The 20,362-nt window shown below is 46.8% G+C and overlaps 1 protein-coding gene across 1 annotated transcript in view; it reads left to right on the top strand.

The window, feature by feature from the left end:
• PKD1L1 (polycystin 1 like 1, transient receptor potential channel interacting) overlaps nt 1–20,362 on the top strand; it is a 128,079-nt gene that overhangs the window by 80,738 nt on the left and 26,979 nt on the right. The window contains exons 40-47 of the mRNA XM_058534776.1: nt 1,913–2,031; nt 7,987–8,097; nt 13,526–13,649; nt 14,490–14,573; nt 15,153–15,319; nt 16,292–16,523; nt 18,818–18,922; nt 19,188–19,328. Coding sequence (XP_058390759.1) covers nt 1,913–2,031; nt 7,987–8,097; nt 13,526–13,649; nt 14,490–14,573; nt 15,153–15,319; nt 16,292–16,523; nt 18,818–18,922; nt 19,188–19,328 — 1,083 coding nt within the window. The remainder of the gene's footprint in view (nt 1–1,912; nt 2,032–7,986; nt 8,098–13,525; nt 13,650–14,489; nt 14,574–15,152; nt 15,320–16,291; nt 16,524–18,817; nt 18,923–19,187; nt 19,329–20,362) is intronic.

Here is a 20,362-nt window from a genome sequence, read left to right as displayed (position 1 = left end):
TGTGGAGGCCCATAGGTGTATTTTAATTTCTTATGCTTCTTTGCATATGCTGTGTGATAGCAAGGACGTAGGATCTATTTCTTTACCCTTACCCCAATCCCAAAGAAATCAGAGCATCCAGAAAACAAGCTTACTTTAAAATATTGAAGCAAATGTGAAATATATTCTTGGCCATGATTTTGGAGAACCTTTAAGTCATATGCATTTCAGTGGACCCACGAAAAATTTACTCCTTCCTTCTTTCCTTTCTTCCTTCTTTCCGAAAGTCAGTTTTTCCTGTTGTGTGTGTAGCGTTCTCCCGCACAGTGCGGATGCCGTGAAAGAAGGGAAAGGTCTCCCGGCCACCAGGAAGATGTGCACAGGCTTGTGGCTAACCTGGTGCAATGACCTGCGGTAGGCGGAACGCTCGTGTGGAACGACGAGCAGTCAGCTATGACCAGGGACACGGTCCCGGTTTACTCACAGGCAGGCCGCATCCCCCCACTCCCCATCCCTACTCCCACCCTCTCAGAGGAGACCGAGAGCTCCTGCTGGCCACATGGCCATTGGGTGACCTGTCCGCGGGCTTCCTGCCTGTAGCCTCCAGCCTCACCCGGGACTCCTGACGATGATGAATGTGTGGTGAGTGTCAGCTCTGCACTCGGCTTCTCTCACACGCTCTGTTTACACTAATTGTGTCACTTGTTCCTTACAACACCTTGTGAAGTGGGAACAGTGTTGCACCCCCTTTTGAAGATGAGTAAAATTGAAGCCTGGAGGGGTGAAGTAGTTAGACCAAGGCCCCATGAGCAGTAACGTCAGGTCTGGGCTCCAAACCTGCGTGCGTCTCTCCCCTTTCTCCTGCACCCACGGCCCTCTGGCACGGTGGCGTTTGAGGAGCAGCATTGTCCTGGTTTCCCTCACACCTCTTGGATCTCGACTTTCCTGACTTCTTCAAAGGCTCTCTTTCCTTTTCTGTCCCGTGTGCAGCTATGCCTGCTGTGCTGCCATCTATTCCTGTCTGTCTAGAATCTCAGCCTCAAGAGTAAGGTCTCTCCAGGAATCCAGCCCTGATCTGGTGCCAATGCCCCCCCACCAAACCCCAGGACAGGCTGGCATCATCCACATGGGCTGACCCCATGGGGGCAGCCCGCTAGCACCGTGAGGTCCTAATGCCCCACACACCTGACTTCCTGAGGTGTCCAGCGGTGCTGCCCTCCCCCTCCCCAGGACTCAGGATGGTGCATCGGCCGCGGGGAAGGAGCATCCCACCCGCAGATCCTGCACATGTAACTTCCCGATGTATACTTCCATTGTTTGTGAGCTTGCCATACATTCTGAGAGAAAGGACTGCCTCTGATTTCTTAGATATCCGAGTGCCCGACACAGTGCCTGGCCCAGGAGATGTGTGTTGATTGAATGAATGAGTGAGAAATAAACACATGAGTGCCTTCCCTGGCTACTGTCATGCCCTGACCAGACACAAATTTAACATGAAAGCAATGGTGCTTTTTTAAAAAAAGGAAAACAGAGGTCATTTCTTGCTAAGACCATACTTTAAAGTGGTTTTTCCGCACTTTGAGCATCTCTAAGAGAACATACCGTGCACATGCTGAAGATCATCGCTTCTGTGAGTGACGGTGGCAAATGGGCCTCTCAGGTGCAGCGACTCCGAGTGATGGGGCAGCTGCGATCCCTGCCAACAAGACTAGCTCGGGACTGGACATGAGCAGAGTTTGTAAATGGACCCACCCCTCTCGCCGACCCGCTGCCCCACAACCTGGTATCTGGGATCTGCACAAAGCAGCTCTGTCCCCAAACCCCAGGCCCAGTGCAAGGGCAGCAATTCTGCTCTTCCTCGGCTTGGCGGGAATGCCAGGGCCTCTATCCCTTCACCGCAGCCCCCAGGCTCACGGCTCTCTCATCCCCACAGGTCTTGGCTGCCCGACGACAAGCACGCCGCCTGCGCTGGGCACGTCCACCATCCACAGCCCAGCTCAGAATGACCAGGGAGAGGATGAGAAGAGAGATGCGAACTCGAGAGGCGCTGAGGTGAGTGGAAGCCTGCGATGGCTGCTCTGGTCCAGCTCCCCCTTCAGAGGGAGTGCCACCAGCATCTGGGAGTTGGGAGTGCAGGTGGGAAGCCTTGCTGGCCCCAAAGCCACCCTTTCAGTTGACCCACCATGCTCTCCAGTGCATGGGATGCAGAGAAACTGCACTGCTTGGTTCTACAAGTGCCAGTGCTGAGAAATTAGTTAAGAAGTTTACCCCTCCAGGCCTCAGCTCCCTCATCAGTGCAGAAGTTCACACACGTGATCAGATTTGATCCCCACCATGTCTGCACTTAGCATGCTGCCTGGGACTACTGCTTCTCCAACTGGGGTACACATGGGTGTGGGAAGGCATAAGATAAATAAAATACCTCAGGCATCGATTTAGCCCAATGACAAGTATTTAAAAAGTAGTCTAATGTTAAAATATGCACAGATGCATTATGATACTCAAGGCAAAATCTGCGTTGTTGTTTTTTTATATAAAACACAAAACTTTAGAAATATCATGCTCATGACAAACCTCTCCAGCTTAGACTTCAGACGTATTTCTCTCAATAGTGCCCATTCTCCCGCCTCATCCATGGTGGTTGTTGGGTTGAACTACTGTAAGAAGCCTTATATACATACTAGCTGAATCTTTTTCTAAATTCCAGGTGTTATTTGGTGTGTCTCAAATCCTTCTGATGTAGTTTGTCAAGGATTTAGGAATTCCTGATATTTTTCCAAATATGGTGTTGTAAAGTGTGCAATGGAACCACCTCCAACTGTCTTCTTAAAGATCCCTTCAGTACAGCATGGAGCACCATTAGCTGCCCCTTAAATAGGGCACACATTCGAGAGCAAATCCTCTTCCAAAGAGAGGAGCCGAGGTTGTGTTAGGATATCGTGTTCAGAGGAGGGTGGGAGAGGAGTGGAGGAAGGGGAGGTGCAGCAGTGGTGAGGGTTTTAATCTTGCAACAGAGCAATTAGGTAGCAGAACAAAACCCGCAGAACGTGCACTTGAACAAAACAAGATGAGTTGTCCTCCACAGGCCCCCAAAGGCAGGTGGGACAAACCAGTGAGCCCCCCGGAGACCTGTAGCTGGACGTTTCTGCAGAACCAGGCAGAAGGAAGTGCTGGGGTGCCTGACATGCTTAAGAACTGGAGAAACACAGGAGCCACAGGCGATTATTCATGGGTGGTGTGGCAGGTCCCTTTGAGAGGACTGTGGGGCTCACTCTACCCAGGTGAGGGCGGGCCTGCAGGTCTGGAGCCGCCCAGCCAGCTGAGCCCTGGAAACTAACCAAGCCCAGCTGCACCCAGGCCCAGCCTCACATGGAGGGGGTGCCACTGGGGCAGCCCCCACAGCCGGCAGGACAGGTGGGCCCAGAGAGAGCAGTGGGAGACAGCAGACTGGGAGAGACGCAAAACTAGCTTTTTTGCATACGACAGGAATAAATTATGGAAAATCCCACAAAAATGAAAAAAAAAATACTAGAGACAGTAAGGGAATTTAGTAAAGAGGCAGGTTATAAAATTAAAATACAAAACCCAATATCCTTCTATACACAAGCGCAAGCCGGGAGAAGATTTGACAGAGACTCGGTTCAACATGGCAAATAAATAAAACACAATTAAAGCATTTAGGCATGATCTTAAGAGGAAATGCACAAAACTTATACAGAAAGGCCTGAAAAACAAAATGTAGACAAAAGCAAAGGGAACACACTCCATGTTCTTGACTAGGAAGACACAATGTCGTGTCTCCTAAGTTCTCTCTGAAATCAACTTATGAATTTAATACAATCCAGATAAAATGCCATCAGATTTTTTTTCCTGGTTCTGGTCAATTATAAAGTTAGTTTGGAAGAACAAACACGAATAGCCAGCCAGGAAGCCCTGACAAGGCAGAACAAGGAGATGAGGCTAGCTCTGCCCGACAACATTAAGTGGACGGCAGGCCTCTGTTACAGGAGAGGGGCCGTGGGCACGTGAATCACAACAGCCTCATGCAGCAGAATGGAAACCCAGACAAATGCCAAAGTGATAAGGTGGCATCTCAAACCTTGGGGGGAAAAGATGGAGTTTTTCATAAGTGTAATTGGGATAATTGAATAGCCATATGGAAAAAAATAAAATTGGATGCTTTGTCACACCATACACAAATAAATTCCAAATGGATAAAAATTTAAATGTAAAAAACAAAACCATACAAGTTCTAGAAGAAAGCATGAGTAAATTCCTCTGTGACCTGTGAGTGAGAAAAACGTCCCTATGACTCAAAACCCAGAAACAAAAAGGGAAAACAAAAATAAGTTTGGTGACATAAAACTTGAAAAAGAAAAAAAAACAAACTTGTGGCAAATGATACCATATGCAAAGTCAAGACAGTGACAAACTAAGAGAAAATATTTGTAACAAAGGTCTAATCTCAATATATAAAGAGGTTCAAAAAATGAAAAGGACCAACAACTCTTCGGAACAGAAAGTGGGCTTGAGAAGTGAACAGACAGTTCACAGAAAAAAGAAATGCAAATGGCACCTCCACTTACAAGAAGAGACGTGCAAATAAAAACTGAAAAGCCAAACTTGACCATATACTCTGGTTGGTGAGCTTATGAAAAAGAGGTGCCATCATGCAGTGCTGGTGTGAAATGGTAGTACCCCTGTGGGCGAATTTGGGAATCTCTAGCACAATTATAGGTGCATTTATCTTTCACCCAGCATCCTCACCTCTAGGGATCACTCTTAAATTAGCAAAAACACAAGAAGACCCAGGTACAAGACAAGTAGTGCAGGACCTGTTTTAATAGGAATAGCCTAGAAATAACCCAGATGTCGTCCGAGGGGACCGGAACACAGTGGAGCAGTGCCCAGCTATAAAAACGCACGAGCACCATCTGTGCAGACTTGGGGAGAGCTCTCTGGGGTCTGCTACGGGAGAGAGGCAAAGTGGAGAAGAAGGTGCAGTGCTGCCAGCCCCTTAACAGAAGCGGGTGGGAATCTAATGTGTGTGCATCCGCTTATCCTAAATAAAACAAACAAGGAGAGAAAACCCATATCACTTTAGAAAATAGTTACTTGTAGGGGAAGAGAAGGAATATGATTTTCAAAACTTTGTGTTAAAATTTTAAAATTTGACCTTACAAGCCTAGTCCCTAAGGCCAAAAAAAAAAACTAGGGAAAAAAATCGTAAAGCTGTTTTTACCAACTACATTGTTAGTGGATTGTTGGTATCTTTATTCTGATTGTTGATTCATTGTGGGATAAGCAAATGAGGAATTCCGTGACTTTCTAATTCTGCCATTCCTGGTGTCCTTGAAAGTGGAATTCTTGGTGTAGGAGAAAGGAGATACAGCTTTTCATTCAAAAAAGTTAAATCCCTGTAGTCCTGAATTTGAACTGAAAGTATAAGTACAAAATCATGCATTTTTTTTTTTAAGACAAAAATGTTTTTCTAGGTGTTGCCACCAAGAAAAGGCCTAGAAACAACCCAGGAGCAATGGGCATCCCTAGCACCTAGATTCTGGTCTACAAGTACCATTTTCCATCAAAAAAGAGTGAAGAATCATTGGAATTCCTGATTTCAGGTCTGTGACAGAAAATGTAGAAAGTCAGTCTGGAATATTTCTTAAGCAAGGAAGCAATTAATGACTACTGGACTCATAAGCCAATTTGAAGAGGCTCAGTTGGGTCAAAGATGGGGTAATTTGACATCAAATCAGGAACAGTAACTGTAATGAATTGAAGCTGATCAAATGTACGTAAAGCCATGAGTTTGTGATGACACCAAAAATATAATTGGTCAGTGTTGGCAGATGCTCAGGAACCAACTTTTTAAAAACTGAGAATGAAGTATCAACCCCCTCTTTGCTATATAAATATGCCTCTGGGAAATTACATAACGAGAGGGGGCATTTCTCTTTATAGACATATTCCAGCTAATGGACGAAGGCAAAATGATCGAATTAGAATCTGACTGTTTTTGCAAACTTTAATGAATGAATGAATGAGTCTAAGCATTAATCACCAACAGCAGCCAACATGAAAAAGAGAGAAGCAACCAGACGTTGTGTGTCTCCTGATGGAAAACACATATCACCTATGGATCTGATCTGATCGAGCTTTTCTGCCCACTTGCGGTTTACAGTTGAGAGCACATTCAGCGGGTCCCCATGGGAAGCAAGACTCAGAGAGATCTACAGCACAAAGAGCCAGTTTTCTCAACAAAGAAACTGCAAAGAAACCAAATAGAGATGGAGATGCTGGCTATAGATTAAAAGAGACATGAGAAGAAAATAGTTAATGTAATCCAACATGTTAGCAGAGTAAATAAAAAAAGTCATATGGTCGTCTCAATAGATGCAGAAAAAAGCATTCAGCAAAATTTGACCTTCATTCATGAAAAGAAAACTCAACTCTTAGCAAACTAGGAATAGAAGGGAGCTTCCCTAAACTAATAAAGGGTATCTGTGAAAACCCTACCCCTAACCTCAGACTTAATGGCGAGACAGTGAGTGCTTTTTAAGATCAGAAACAAGGTTGCACTGGGGCAAGGTTGTCCTCTCGCACCATACCTACTAAACCTCATGTTGGAAGTTCTAGCCAGTGTAATAGGCAAGAAAAAGAAATTAAAAGCTTACAGATTGAAAGGAAAAAAATAAGGGGCCGGCCCAGTGGCGCAGGTGGTTAAGTGCACGCGCTCCGCTGCGGTGGCCCGGGGTTCACCGGTTCGGATCCCGGGCGCGCACCGACGCACCGCTTATCAAGCCATGCTGTGGTGGCATCCCATATAAAGTGGAGGAAAATGGGCATGGATGTTAGCCCAGGGCCAGTCTTCCTCAGCAAAAATAGAGGAGGATTGGCAGATGTTAGCTCAGGGCCGATCTTCCTCACAACAAAAAAAGAAAGGAAAAAATAAAACAGTTCGTTGACAGGTGACATGAATACTCTACGCAGAAAATCCCAAATAATCTACAAAAAAGGCTCCAAGAACTAATAGGTGAATTTAGAAAGGTTGCAGGATAAAAGTCGAAGTCAATCGTGTTCCTATATACCAGCAATGAACAGTTGGAATTTAAAATTTAAAAAGCAATGCATCTTAATAATAGCGCCAAAGAAATGAAGTACATAGATAAAATCTAAGAAAACATGCAGAATTTCTATGCTGAAAACCACAAAACGCTAATGAAATGCATCAAAGAAGATCTAAATAAATGGAGAGAGATACTGTGTTCATCTATTGGAAGACTCAATACATCCAGTCATGCTTTGCTTAACAATGGGGTGCGTTCTGAGAAATGCATCCTTAGGCCATTGAATCATTGTGCAAACATCACAGGGTGTACTTACACAAACCTAGATGGTATAGCCTACTACATGCCTTGGCTCTATGGTACTAATCTTATGGGACTGCCGTTGTACATGTGGTCCATCGTTGACCGAACGTCATTATGCGGTGCGTGACTGTAGTGTCAAGGTGTCGATTCTTTCCAACTTAATCTATAGATTCAGTGCAGTCCTAACCAAAATCCTGCAAGCTTTTTTATAGATATTGAGAAATTGATTCTAGGATTTACATAAAAAACAAAGGAACTAGACTAACCAAAGCAATTTTGAAGAAGAACAAAGTCGGAGGACTGACGCTACCCGACTACAGGACTTACTACAAAGTGACAGTAACCAAGACAGTGTGGAATTGGTGACAGAACAGACATGTAGATCAGAAACAGAATAGAGAGCCAGAAATAGACCCACACAAATATGCTCATTATAAAAGGCACACAGGCAACCCAATGGAGAAAGGGGAACCCTTTTCAAAAATGGTGCTGGAAAATTGGGTGTTATGTGCACATGCACACATACCTTACACTATGTACAAAAATTTTCACGCAGGGATTTAAAAGCCTAGTTCCATTAAAAATGTTTTGCTGGATCTGTGAGGATGCTAATTTTAAAATTTCTTTCTTGTAGAGACATTAGCATGTACATCCTCATGCTGCTCCTGCATTTGTTTATAATTTATGGGAAATTTTCCAGGGATGAATATTCTCTCAATCGAGCTATCCAGAATGAATTTACAAGGTAAGAAGGGTTGGCAAACTCTCTAGCCCTGAGGCCACTGCATGAAGAATGGTCTGCTCATGGCCAGCATACGCCTGTGGGAGCCCAGAGCTCAGGGTTCCAGAGCGAGGGTGACCATACTTTGTGACTTTGAACAAGTCGTGTCCTTGTCTGCTAATACAGACAGACTGTCAGGAGGAGACCCTGCAGACCATGCAATCACTCCCTTGGAACATTTTACCTTTGCAAGTTTGAGGCCCAGAGAAGGCTCTTCTCCACCGTCCTGCACAGGAAACATGGAAGCGGTTGTCAGATTGCCCCCGGGACAGTTTTCCCAGTGTTAATAGGAGGCCTCCATTTGCAGGCTTTGGGTGCATTACTTTTGGTAAATAGTGAAACAATGATATGTCTGAGTTCTTCAATCAAAGGGTGTTGTCGCAATTCACAATCAATGGCACCCAATTTCAAACAGTTGTAATACTCCCTCTAGTTCTCTACCATTTCTCAAGTTTTCATTTGTTTCTTGCTACTTTATAAAGTAGTAATGTTGGGCCGGCCCCGTGGCTTAGCGGTTAAGTGCGCGCGCTCCGCTACTGGCGGCCCGGGTTCAGATCCCGGGCGCACACCGATGCACTGCTTCTCCAGCCATGCTGAGGCCGCGTCCCACATACAGCAACTAGAAGGATGTGCAGCTATGACATACAGCTATCTACTGGGGCTTTGGGGGAAAAAACAAAGGAGGAAGATTGGCAATAGATGTTAGCTCAGGGCCGGTCTTCCTCAGCAAAAAGAGGAGGATTAACATGGATGTTAGCTCAGGACTGATCTTCCTCACACACACACAAAAAAAGTAGTAATGTTCGTTATAGATAAACATGGAAGAACTGAAAATTAGAAGCCAGAAAAATTTTCGTCATATTACCCCCCCAGAGGCAGCCACTGGCAGCGTTGTGCTGTGCTCTCTTTCTCCTCCGTGTTTCAGTGTTTCTGAAATTGGGGTGCAAGCTGCAATAATGTGTGCGTTTAGTGTAGCGTTCCTTGTTATCGAAAGATGTTATTAAATCAATGGTCAGACTTTATTTTCACCTGTCGAAAATTTTCAGTCTGATGGTTCTTTCAAAGCAGTTTGGCTTTGAATTCTGAAGTGCATGATATGAATTCATATTAATTCTTTACTATGGTTTCAGAGGCAGGAAAGAAAATAATCTGTTCCAAAGTTTACTTTCTCTGGAAAATATTTAAAAACACATTCCTGCAGCTTTTCCATGCATATGTTGCCTTTGATTAAGTAATTTAATTTTACGTAAATTATTTTTGCTGAATTTTTTTTTGGCAGGGGTAGGTGGCCTCACATCTATTTAATATTATCTGTTATTTAAGGACATATTTATTTTTATCTTCTACAAAAGAGAAGGTGACTGATACCCGCCCAGATGGTGGTGAGCGAATGTAGATTTTGGACCCACTAGTAAAGTAGCTGGAAGTTCCAGTTCACGCGCCTGGATTCTCCATAACTCAGTAATCTGACTTTTCACTGGCCAACATTCTAGTAGGGAAATGAAGTGGTATTTTCTGCCTCCCCATTTGCAAAAACAGCAGCTCTTTCCATTAATGGCCAACTTCTCAGCTCTCCCACCTGTGCAGGTGCACAGTTTGTGCCGGCAGGTGGCGCCGTGTGCAAGACAAAGTGACCATCTGGGTAGTTCTCTCTGGAAATGGAAATCTAAACCTGAGAAATTTCTGGCTTTGCTAGTTTATTTTTTATTTAACATTTTGTAAGTCAGTGTTACTTGATATATTTCTCATTGTTGCTTCTTAATACTCAAATCAGAAATATTGCAGCTGAGATAATATTTGTGCGATGTCTCATGTGCAGAGCAGTTGATGTGCTGGGATTAATGGCTCAGAGGCTGACTTCCCGCTGGTTTGCATAGACGGATGTTTCCCCAAGGAATCAAAACCTCACTACCTCTGGACATTCTGTCCACCGGGCAGGGATATTTATGTGTCCTGGTTTATAATGGGATGTTCAAAGTGGACTCTCTCCCCTCCCCCTAGTACCTGATCCTGAAACATCAGCAACTCCTTAGGGTTTAGCATTTGCCTGCATCCCAGATAGAAAGACTAAAGCAACAGGGGAAATGGATTAAGTCGAGTCAGGGACCGGGCTTCTGGCTTTCATTCGGTCACCAGAGGACTTTGGGCAAGTCCTCTGACTCTGGCCTTAGTATCTCCATCTGTGAAGTGAGGCAGTTGGCCTGCTTGATTTCTTGTGTCTTAACAAAAATTATCATGTTATTGGATTCCGTTGTATTTAAGTTTTATTTAAGGTCTTTCTGAGCTCAATAAAGTCTTCATGAAATTCCAAGTAAAACAAATATAAACCACCAAACAAAGCACCAATAAATGAAATAGTCACTCCACCCAAGGGCCATAAATGGAAAATAAATGCTGATTTTGTCGTTTGCATTGTTGAGCTAGCTTTGTAGGCCTGTTTTATTGAATTGCTCTGGTCAATACAGCAGGAGAATATTCTTGAGTTGTTTGGTTCACTACCTGCACTTCAAGTGTGTCACAAACAACGTGTGAGACATACACAGTCTGGCCGTGGGACGCTTGTCTCTGGGTCACATTCAAGTCTTTCTTGACTTGGTCTCTTTAATGTCATCCTAGCAGGGAGCAAGTGTCAGGAAGTGATAATATTTCCCCCCCAATTGTACAAACTGAACATGGCTTTAAAGGTGTTAAAATGCAGACTGTGGAGCATAATAGTCTATAAATGTACAGTCTGTCTATCACATAGTCTTGCTTCCCAGAGCAGATCATTACGACTCTTGAAAATCAGCCATCATCCTCACCTCTCTGCTCTCTCCCCTTGCTCCCTCTCTCTTTGCCTTGCTGATTTCTCCATTCTTATCCTTCCCCTAAATGGGTTTGTGAATATTCGCAGGGCTGTGTCTACTTCCTTCATGCCTCCCGTCTCCGTGTCCTCATGTATTCTTTCCTGGGTGCCTCTCTCTTCCCTTACCCCACCGTCTGGATGCTCCAGCAGGTCTCCAGCTTGTTCTGAATTTGACACATAGTTTGACCAAGGTTTCTGAGCAGTGTGGAGAGTTGGTAGCCAGCTCCCAGTAAAGGCATGCGTAGATTAGGCTCTAAAAATGTATAAACCAATGAAAGCTCAAGGTCATGAATGGATGGGAGATGACCCGTCTGTAAGGAAGCAAATCCAGTAAGATAAATTAGCTCAGCACACTTTTATTTCCACACACCATGGACGTATTTCCACACATTTATTTCCACACACCATTTAACATATTTGTATAAATTGTTGGTTGAGATTACTTGCTTCTCTCTATTAATCTATACATTATTGACATATTGCTAACATATCACTAACATAACATTTCTTTGTCTTTGATTTCTTTCCTGTTTATAGTATCCAGTTTTTGTCATGAATACCAGTGTTTTTTTTTCAGCTTTATTGAAGTATAATTGACAAACAATATTGTGAGTTATTTAAAGTGTACATTGTGATGATTTGATACATTGTGAAATGATTCCTCCCAAGTAGTTAACACATCCATGACCTCACATATTTATCTTTTTTTTTTTTTTGGTGAGAACATTTAATTTCTACACTCTTAGCAAATTTCAATTATACGATACAGTGTTATCAACTATGATGACTATCAGGTTTTGAAACACTTCTAATTTATCTCCAAAATCTGCCCTCGGTCAGCACTGAGTATCTGCTGCCCACGCTTGCCTGTAACGTAGTCTCCACGGTGTGCTGGGAGTGGTTTAACAGCGGGCTCTGTGGGAACAGAAGCACTGATTTCTAGCGTGTGCCCGCCACCCCCTGTGGTGCAGATACTCCCACCGTGGTCTGATTCACACTACCAACGTGACGTCACTGAGCACTGAGCTGGGAAGAGATGTGCACGGCTGACTCTCGAGAGCTGGTTGGAGCCACTCTGGCACCCCACTGAGGATAGCTCCACTTTGCTCTCCAGTCTAGTTTAACTACGCTAACCACATTTAACCATGCTGCCACTTGAAGAAATCACAGTCGGCCATTCTTTGACATGGTCTGGATTTGGGTGCTGAAACAGGCAGGACAATTAAAATTGGGTGTACTTGGATGACTTGAGTTTATGTCTCTTTCTAACTTCTTATCGCTTTCCAACAATATTATTTTCCCTCGAAAGTACTTTGGTCTTCCCTTTTTGAGAGAGACCTGGTTGAAAGAGCCACATCAACCCCTTCTCTTTGCCGTGGGGATGTTGATGAGCAAACTATCCTTGACTTTACTCAGTGTCCCTTAGTGCCAAGCCACATGAGAGGAAGATTTTTAGAGCTAGGTAAGAAGTACTTTTCTTTCTCCGAGGAAATTTATTTTTTTCCTTTTCCCTTTGTCTGCAGCTAGGAGCCAAACATGTATGCTCCTAATGCTGATGCGTGCAGCCTTGGCCTGTGCGTGTGGCTTTATTGCCTTGTCTGAGCAAGCTAAAATGATCAATTTTGTCAGTTTGAAATGATTTCAGTGCTCTCTTAAATCAGTTCCTGGTTGGAAAGTGAAACCAATATCTAACAGGCCTAATAAATAAGTTAATTGAAAAGAAAACAGACTACACTAGTTGACTCCCTACCATGAGCCAACAGCACTTGCTCTGTGCCTTCTCATCTAACGGTCACAGCCGTCTTGGGAGGCAGGGGTTTGCTGTTGGTCTGGGGATTTTTTGGCTGGGGAAAGAAAGGATAAATGCCATGCCACAGGCAGTAGTGTGGAGAAAGGACTCTGTCTCTGCCTGTGGGTCCCAGCTCCTGGCTCTTCTGTTCCTCTCCCACGGCTCCTGATACACGGCCTCCACACCCTTTCTTACCCTCCCAGGCATGTGCCTTCCAGGTGTTTGTCTCACTGTCTCCCGCCACCCACCCCCCCAGCGCCTGGAACGCCCTTCCCTTGACCGTCCTTGTGGCTAACCCTTCATTGCCTTCGGGTCTTTGCTGCAAGATCACCTTGTGTGCTGACGTATTCCATGGCCGCTTGAACTAAAATTTCCACCTGCCTACTCCACCACTTCTGTCTGTCTCTCCTGCCTAGTTTTCTCTCCTTAATGTTTATTACTAACATAGTATATGTTTTGCTTATTTATTGTTTGCTTCTTTCTCCGAAAAGGGGGCAGGGATTTGATTGTCTAATTTCCCAGTGCCTAGAAGAGTGGCCGGCACATAGTCATTGTCCAATAACGTTTGTTGAGTGAATGAACTGTTAATGGAATGAATCCACTATTCTGTCTGCTCGCCTGCTGTAGGGAGCAAAGTGCGTGCTAGAGTTTTGTACCTCACACTGCAGATGGCTTTGGTGTCATTCCTGTCATTCCTGCAGAGTACCTGAAATTTATATTGAAGAAAAATAACTTTTTATTTCTGTTCTTGCCTTAAGAAATACCCGGAGTTTCTTGGGTGGCCTGAGAAGCGTGGATGACTGGTGGGACTGGAGCCTGACCACACTGCTAGATGGCCTGTACCAGGAAAGCTCTTCTACAGCTGGCATGCTGGGTGCTCAGGTGGGTTTCCATCTGCTCCTCACAGTGATGTTGTCAAAGAAAAGCTGTGTCACAATGGGGCGAAATAATCAAAAATACTTGAGCTGCAACACTGTGTGGTCTCTTGAATGATCGCTAGGTTGCAAGGCCAGCGGCTGTCCGCTGTGGGTGCACGTGGCCACAGAGCTCCTGTTCCTTTCTCTGCCCCACACGCCTTTGCCCCATCTCCTCCACCCCCTTAGCGGCACGAGCTCCTCCACGTTCCTGCGTCTGTCAGGCCAGAGCTGGCTGCAGGGGTGTGGCGGATCCACAGGAGCTCTTGGGCCAGTGGGGGTGGAAGGCTGGTTCACTGTGCAATATGCTGTGACACGGGGACAATAGAGGGGGAGCACACGGGTAAGATGGCAGCATCCAGGAAGCTTCTAGCAGGAGCAAGACTTGTCCCACATTCTGAAGAAAAGTTCCTAGTGAATATGCGTTTTGTGTGATAACCCCATTCTTTGCTTAACTTTTACTTTCCACTTTAAAAATAATAATAAAATGACTTTGTTCTGCATTCCTCAAACACTTCACATTTAATTCTACTTTTGTTGTATTCTCTGTAATTGCCTTGGCTGACACTCGAGAAACTTTAGAAAAAGATAAAAGAGATCATTCTGAGTTGGTGCAAAGACCGGGGAGGCAGCTGTGTCTTTCTGAGAGTGTTGTCAAGTCCTTGGAATGCTTTAAAAGGAAAGTAAGGCCTGACCTCGAATCTGGTAGCTAAAGCTAGCCAGAGCACACCACTTGTTAGCTCTGCTGGGTGATGGTGTTCTAGGTTTGCAGTATGTCCAGGCACCTTCCTTTTTCTTCTTCTTCCAGCCTGGAGCTCTTGGAGGAAAGTGCTACCTAATAGGCCCTTCAGTCATTAAACAGATGAAAGTTCCTCTTGGTAGTTTATGTGAGGTAAGATGCTCTCTTCCTTTGTACTTCTAAAAATACACTGGATTAGAAAAGTCTAGGAGATCTTTGGGCAGGAGCCCAGCAGACCATTTTACTCTCCTGTGGGAGAGAGCCTGCCTATGATGTGAATCATCAGCTATGGGTAGGAGAGCTGGGCTTTTGCCTTCCTTCCCTTCTCGTCTCGCCAAACTCTTTCCCAAATCCTCTTCCTGTCCTGGCTTTCTATGCAAAACCAGGATATTTCCATCTAAAGTATCTAAAATTAGAGTATCACATACCTTTTCCAAATAGGGGGGTGTTTGTAAAGATGGGCACTTACTGTACCATCCAGTGACGGAAACCCGTTGACATCCCAGCCCAGGCTGGTAGGTGCCGCAGGTGCAGCCTTTGTGTGGTGGAGCCATGATCCTTCTGGCTCAGGCTAGAGCCCGGGGACCACGAGAGGGCTCTGAGGGAGCAGGGGGCCATGTTTCAGGACAGCATATGCGCCCGGCGTGTGCCAGGGCTTGGAAACCCCAGGATGCGGGGTGGACTTCGGAATGTGCATCTGATTCTTCTTCCAATCCGTGGTTTCTCCCACAGCTTCCCAGCCCACCATCAGGGCATTTTGAAGACTCTCTTCCTACACCTAGCCCCACAGTTGGAAGCCCTGAATCCCCCTCCATGATAGACCCAGAGATTGAAGGAGTGGCCCCGAGTGGCCCCAGGGGCTGCAGGGAGGACTGTGCACTCAGCCTGGGCAGGACAAGGTCAGTGTGATTCGGAGGGTCAGCTTCATCCACAGCCTGTCATTTCCTCCAGCACGGTGCTGGCTGGACGCGAGGTGCCACACCACTGCTAGGGCCGGAGCAAGGCTTGGTACTACTGTGAGATGACAGGAGTTGCTTGCCCGGGGCCATGTGGTTAGGCCGCGACAGAAGTAAAATGGAAAGTCAGGCCTTCAGTCTCTAAGTGCGTGAGAAGAGACAAAGCCAAACATTCCTTCAGAATTTGCTAGAAGGTCCGGAGATCACGGAACCTAATGAACATTTGTCGTGTGCTAAGCAGGGTGTTTATAGGGCCTCTTTTAGTCCTCATGCGACTCTGTGGAGTAGGGCCAGCCCCACTCCCGTCCTGCACCGTGCAGATGAGGAACAGAGGCTCAAGCAGAGTCGGCACCCATGGCGCAGCCACGGTCCGCAGTCAGCCAGCCCGGCCCAACCTGCCAGTGGCACTGCCCCCTCGCCACCTTCCTGGTTAGCGGGGGCAGTGCAAGGCCCAAGTTGGGGTGATTGTGCCAACACCGGTGGTGACACTGATTATCTGGGACTGACAGGGAGCTCTGCGGCAGTTACAATAATGTATGCCTTTGACTAATACTAACAACAAAAAAGGGAAATGGTTAAAATTTTACTAAATACAGATTGGTAGAAGATAGCTTCTTTCCAACGATGGAGTCCGTTGCAGGAAAAAAAAATTCTAAAGTCCTTGCGCAGAGAGATGGGCACCTCTCTCCCTATTGTGCCCATGGGAAACGGAATGCCTCCTTTCTCCAGAATTCCCTCTGCTGGGGTCCTGGGCAAGGAAAGAGGGACAGAGGACTGTTGAGGGGTCGGAAGACACAGAGGGCCACTTGTCCAGTCCTGTGAACCCAGGGGTTGTGTCAGGCATCCTGGTGTGGGGCCTGGGGCTGGAGGCTTCCGTTCAAGGCCTTCTCCCCTCTGACTTGCACTGTTTTGCAGGCCCGCAGCCCGAGCAGCCCTGGCCAGGCTCAGGGCCAGCAGATGGATCAACTGCAGCACCAGGGCCGTCTCGGTGCACTTCACCCTCTATAACCCTCCAACCCGACTCTTCTCAAGCGTGTCCCTGAGTGCTGAGATGCTCCCCACAGGGGGGCTCGCCCTCTCCTCCCTGGTGGAGTCCTTCCACATCTTCCGCAGCAACTCAGCGAGGTACCGCCTCATACTTCCCGAGGTGAGTTCACCAGCCCCTCAGCCTGCTTGTAGAGCACAGGGGCTTCATCCAGGTCTAGGTGCCCCCCACCAGACAGGCCTCGTGCCTACTCACCCACCCGCCCTCCACCTGCACCCCTACCATGACCCTGTCACGTGGCAGGTGGCCCACTAGGTGTGGGCACAAGAGGAAGAAGATCCCTGATGGGGGCCTGACACATACATGTGGCCAGTGCAAATACAGAGCTATCTCCATGTACAAAATTCACCGTAGGAGGATTGGTTTCCACATCCTTTCCGGGGTTCTAGCTAGGCTGCCACAAGGACATACCATACACTGGGTGTTTCTCACAGTTCTGGAGGCTGAGATCAAGGTGCCAGCATGGTGGGGTGCCAGTGAGAGCTCTCTCCCTGGCTTGCAGATGGCCGCTGTCTTGCTGTGTCCTCACTTGGGAGAGAAAGAGAACTCTGGTGTCTCTTCCTCTTCTTATAAGGACACTAATCCCACCATAGGGGCCCCACCCTCATGACCTCATCTAACCCTAGTCACCTCCCAAAGGCCCCACCTCCAAATAACATCCTATTAGGGGTTGAGGCTTTAACATATGGCTGGCAGGGGGGAATAAACCTTTACTACTATGGGTCTTAGTAAGATGTTATGTTCCTATAGCTTCACTGAAATATGGAAAGCACCAGAAGTCATTCTGAACTTGTCCTCAGCAGCTTTGCTGACTTTTGCCTGTATTTCACTTTTCTGCTGTGAATAGCTAAGACCTGCTGATGCTCTAGGTAGAGCATGCTTTGCCTTGGGAGTGAAGAGGGGGGAATGCCATGAGGTCTTAGACTCCAGGACTGTGGAGTGACACGGGGGGTTGGGGTTGTGAAAGGAGCCTCAGAGCTGGTGTGTGTGGCAGTAAGGGAGGGGGAGGTGAGGAGAATGGGCTGCTCTGCAAGTGAGGCACTCACCTTGGGCACCAGATTTAGGGGCGTCAAAACAGTCATCAAGCTAAGTAATATTCTAGTGCAATATTTTTGAAAATCAGAATTCATACAAAAAATTTCATGATGGAAAAAATATCACAATTTTGAACAAAGGCAAGATCAGCGTTACTGGCTTTTCCTTTTGCCGCAGGCTCCAGTGTGGCCTGGCATAGCATTGCAGTTAACACCTTCGCATTAACCACCAACAATGAACTTTGCTCGGATTGTGTTTGTAACTTCTGATAGCGGGCCTATCACGACTCCTAAAGTGCACGTGACTCTTAAAGAAGACAGAAGGGACTGTGTAAAGCCCCCGCTGACATGCTTCAGTTCCTCTTAAGTTCATGATCAAATCTGAGTTTGGGTTCGTGATCATCAAAGAGGCACGCAGCGCCTTATAAAAGTGAGCTGGGGGTGGTGGGAGCAGGAAGGTTGGGCGCGCACAGGATAGTCTCGGTTGTTTGTGGTAACCTCAGATTAGTGTTTCCAGCGTGGTTGTGGTTCACAAAATGCTCTCCACACGTGTGATCTCATTTCAGTCTGTCCTCTCTGAGGTAGTTACTCGCATTCTGTTCTGGGCATGGGGAGGCAGTGCCCGATGCGTAGTTGGCACTCAGTACAGCCTCCTCATTCTTCAGTTTGAAATAAGTGCCAGCACCACTCCCTGGAGGGAGGGAGGAGGATCCCAAAAGAGCCTTTTTTAGCTTAAAAGTGTTAACAGGAGGATCCACAGGAGCACTGCGAGGCTGCCTTGACCTCAGACAGGTTTAGTTCCTACTGCTACTCAGCATCGTCTCCCTGCTTGTTCTGAATGAATGACTGAAGGCATGAGTGAATGGGTAACTCATCAATGATTAAATAAAATGAACAGAACTTTCAGAAATTCTTTATATAGGAGCTTTTAAAGGTTTTACTTGGCTGAGGAAATTGATGATATATATATTTCACAAATATGTGAAAACTCATTCTTTCGAGCACTGCAAGGAAGGACTGGGAAGGGCTGGGCATGGCATGGAGACCTGCTAGGCAGCTGTGCGATATTCCCACTCCAGGGTTTCAATGCATGCAGGGCCCATCACAAACTCATCTGTGTCCCTTACGCCTGGCCAGGGGTCGGGTTTCTATGAGAGCCGCTAGCTGCGTAAAGAGGTACCGACTGCCCCAAGTGCCTGCAGAGAGCAAGTTTATCATCAGAGCTCTGCAGAGCAAGGAGTTAGCTTGTATCCTATCTACTCAAAAGGTGATTGGCAGGGGAGCCAGCCAGGAGTTTAGACCTCCAGAAAACAATTTATCAGTATTTTTGTTCATCTTGTTTGTTGATATTCCATCCATCAGCTGGTCTTCCTGGTGCTCAACCTGATTCACCTCTGGTTTCAACTCTACGGCATGACTGAGAAGGGCGTCCGCAACTATTGGCGAAAACCGAGAAGCTGGCTGGAGGTAGCCTCTCATGTCATTTTCTTCACGAAAAATAATAACAAAGTCCTTATCTAAAAAAAAAAAAATTGTAGTGGGAAATTGATTATGCACTAGCTAATTCCAGCCTTATTGCAGCTTTCTCCCTCTATCCTATTAATGCCAAAATTGCACTTGAGATCAGTGTGCATTTAGAGCTCGTGCAGTTAATTTGCACTCCATGTCATGGGGGAGTCATGTGAGCCCATCCTCGGCACCTGTCTGATGGCCTCTCTCTCTGACGTTGCAGCTCTCCATAGTTGGAGTGGCCTTCGCCTACTACGCAGCCTCCGGACACCTGGGTACTCTTGCTGGGGAGGTGACCGACCAGTTCCACAAAGGGTTTTTCCAAGGGTTGGCAGACCTCAGTCATATGGCATCATGGAATCAGGTATGGCAGGCCATTCAGGGCAACACAAATAGGAGCCATGCTCTGTGATGCTGCCCAGAGGAAGAGGTCACACACGATTGAGGTTTGAGATGAGAGATTCATCCCCTATTGAGCGATAATGCTCTGAGGTTGCAAACGAAGGTGATCTGGGCAGTGAAGGGCCTGGAATCCTTAGGACATGCGCTGCAAGCTGGGGGTGCATGTAATCCGTGTGGAGCAGAACTCAAGAACAGGGCATCGCTCCCATGACTCTGTGACCTTGAGTGGCAGAAGGAAGCAGGTTTTGAGGCAACATAAAGGAAGGACAGGTATGGACTTGCTTAGACACATCATGTCTGTCTTCTCTCTTCAACAGTCCGGGACACAGGTGGTGTTAGCCCCTCTCTACAAGTGAAGACCCTGAGGCTCAGGGGAGACCCAGGTCCCAGGGACAGTTGGGCTTAAAAGTCCTGCACCTCCCTTCCCCCTGGTGGCCCTTGTCCCAGGGGAATGGGTCCCTGCGGGGTTGGGGAGCTCTGTCAGAGGACCAGTGCAGACGTGCACATCTGGGGCTGGGCAAGCCTGGGCAGGAGTTTTGTGGTGGCAAGAGAGGGATTCCACCACAACCTGTCAGCCCCATGCAGAGCCTGACTTCCTTCTGCGTGGATGTATGGAAGTGGAGACCACATATCCGGCTTCCTTGCTGTGTGGCCCTCACAGCCAACCCCTCCTCCACTCCACAGGTCTCCTGGGACTTCCCTTTTCCACCCTGTGGGAAGCGACCAGGGCCCCAGGCCTGCAGAGACCCAGAATGACCTCACACCCTAGGGCTGGGTTGGTCCAGAACACCCTAGAAGAACAGGTTATTCTGCGATCTGTTGCTGACCCAGCTCTGTCTGCTCTGTGGAGACCCGTGGAGGGGGCACCACGCTATGGCTGCTCACTCTTCTGTTCTTTAATGCCACCAAAGCTCCAGTCATGTTTCCTGGCAAATCATTGTACCCCTCTCTTTGTCAGAGATGGGTTTGTTGTAAGCAACAGAGACCCACCATCCC

This window comes from Diceros bicornis, chromosome 41 (assembly GCF_020826845.1).
Source record: "Diceros bicornis minor isolate mBicDic1 chromosome 41, mDicBic1.mat.cur, whole genome shotgun sequence".
In the NCBI taxonomy this organism is placed as follows: domain Eukaryota; kingdom Metazoa; phylum Chordata; class Mammalia; order Perissodactyla; family Rhinocerotidae; genus Diceros; species Diceros bicornis.
This window is presented reverse-complemented; position numbering and strand designations above follow the sequence as displayed.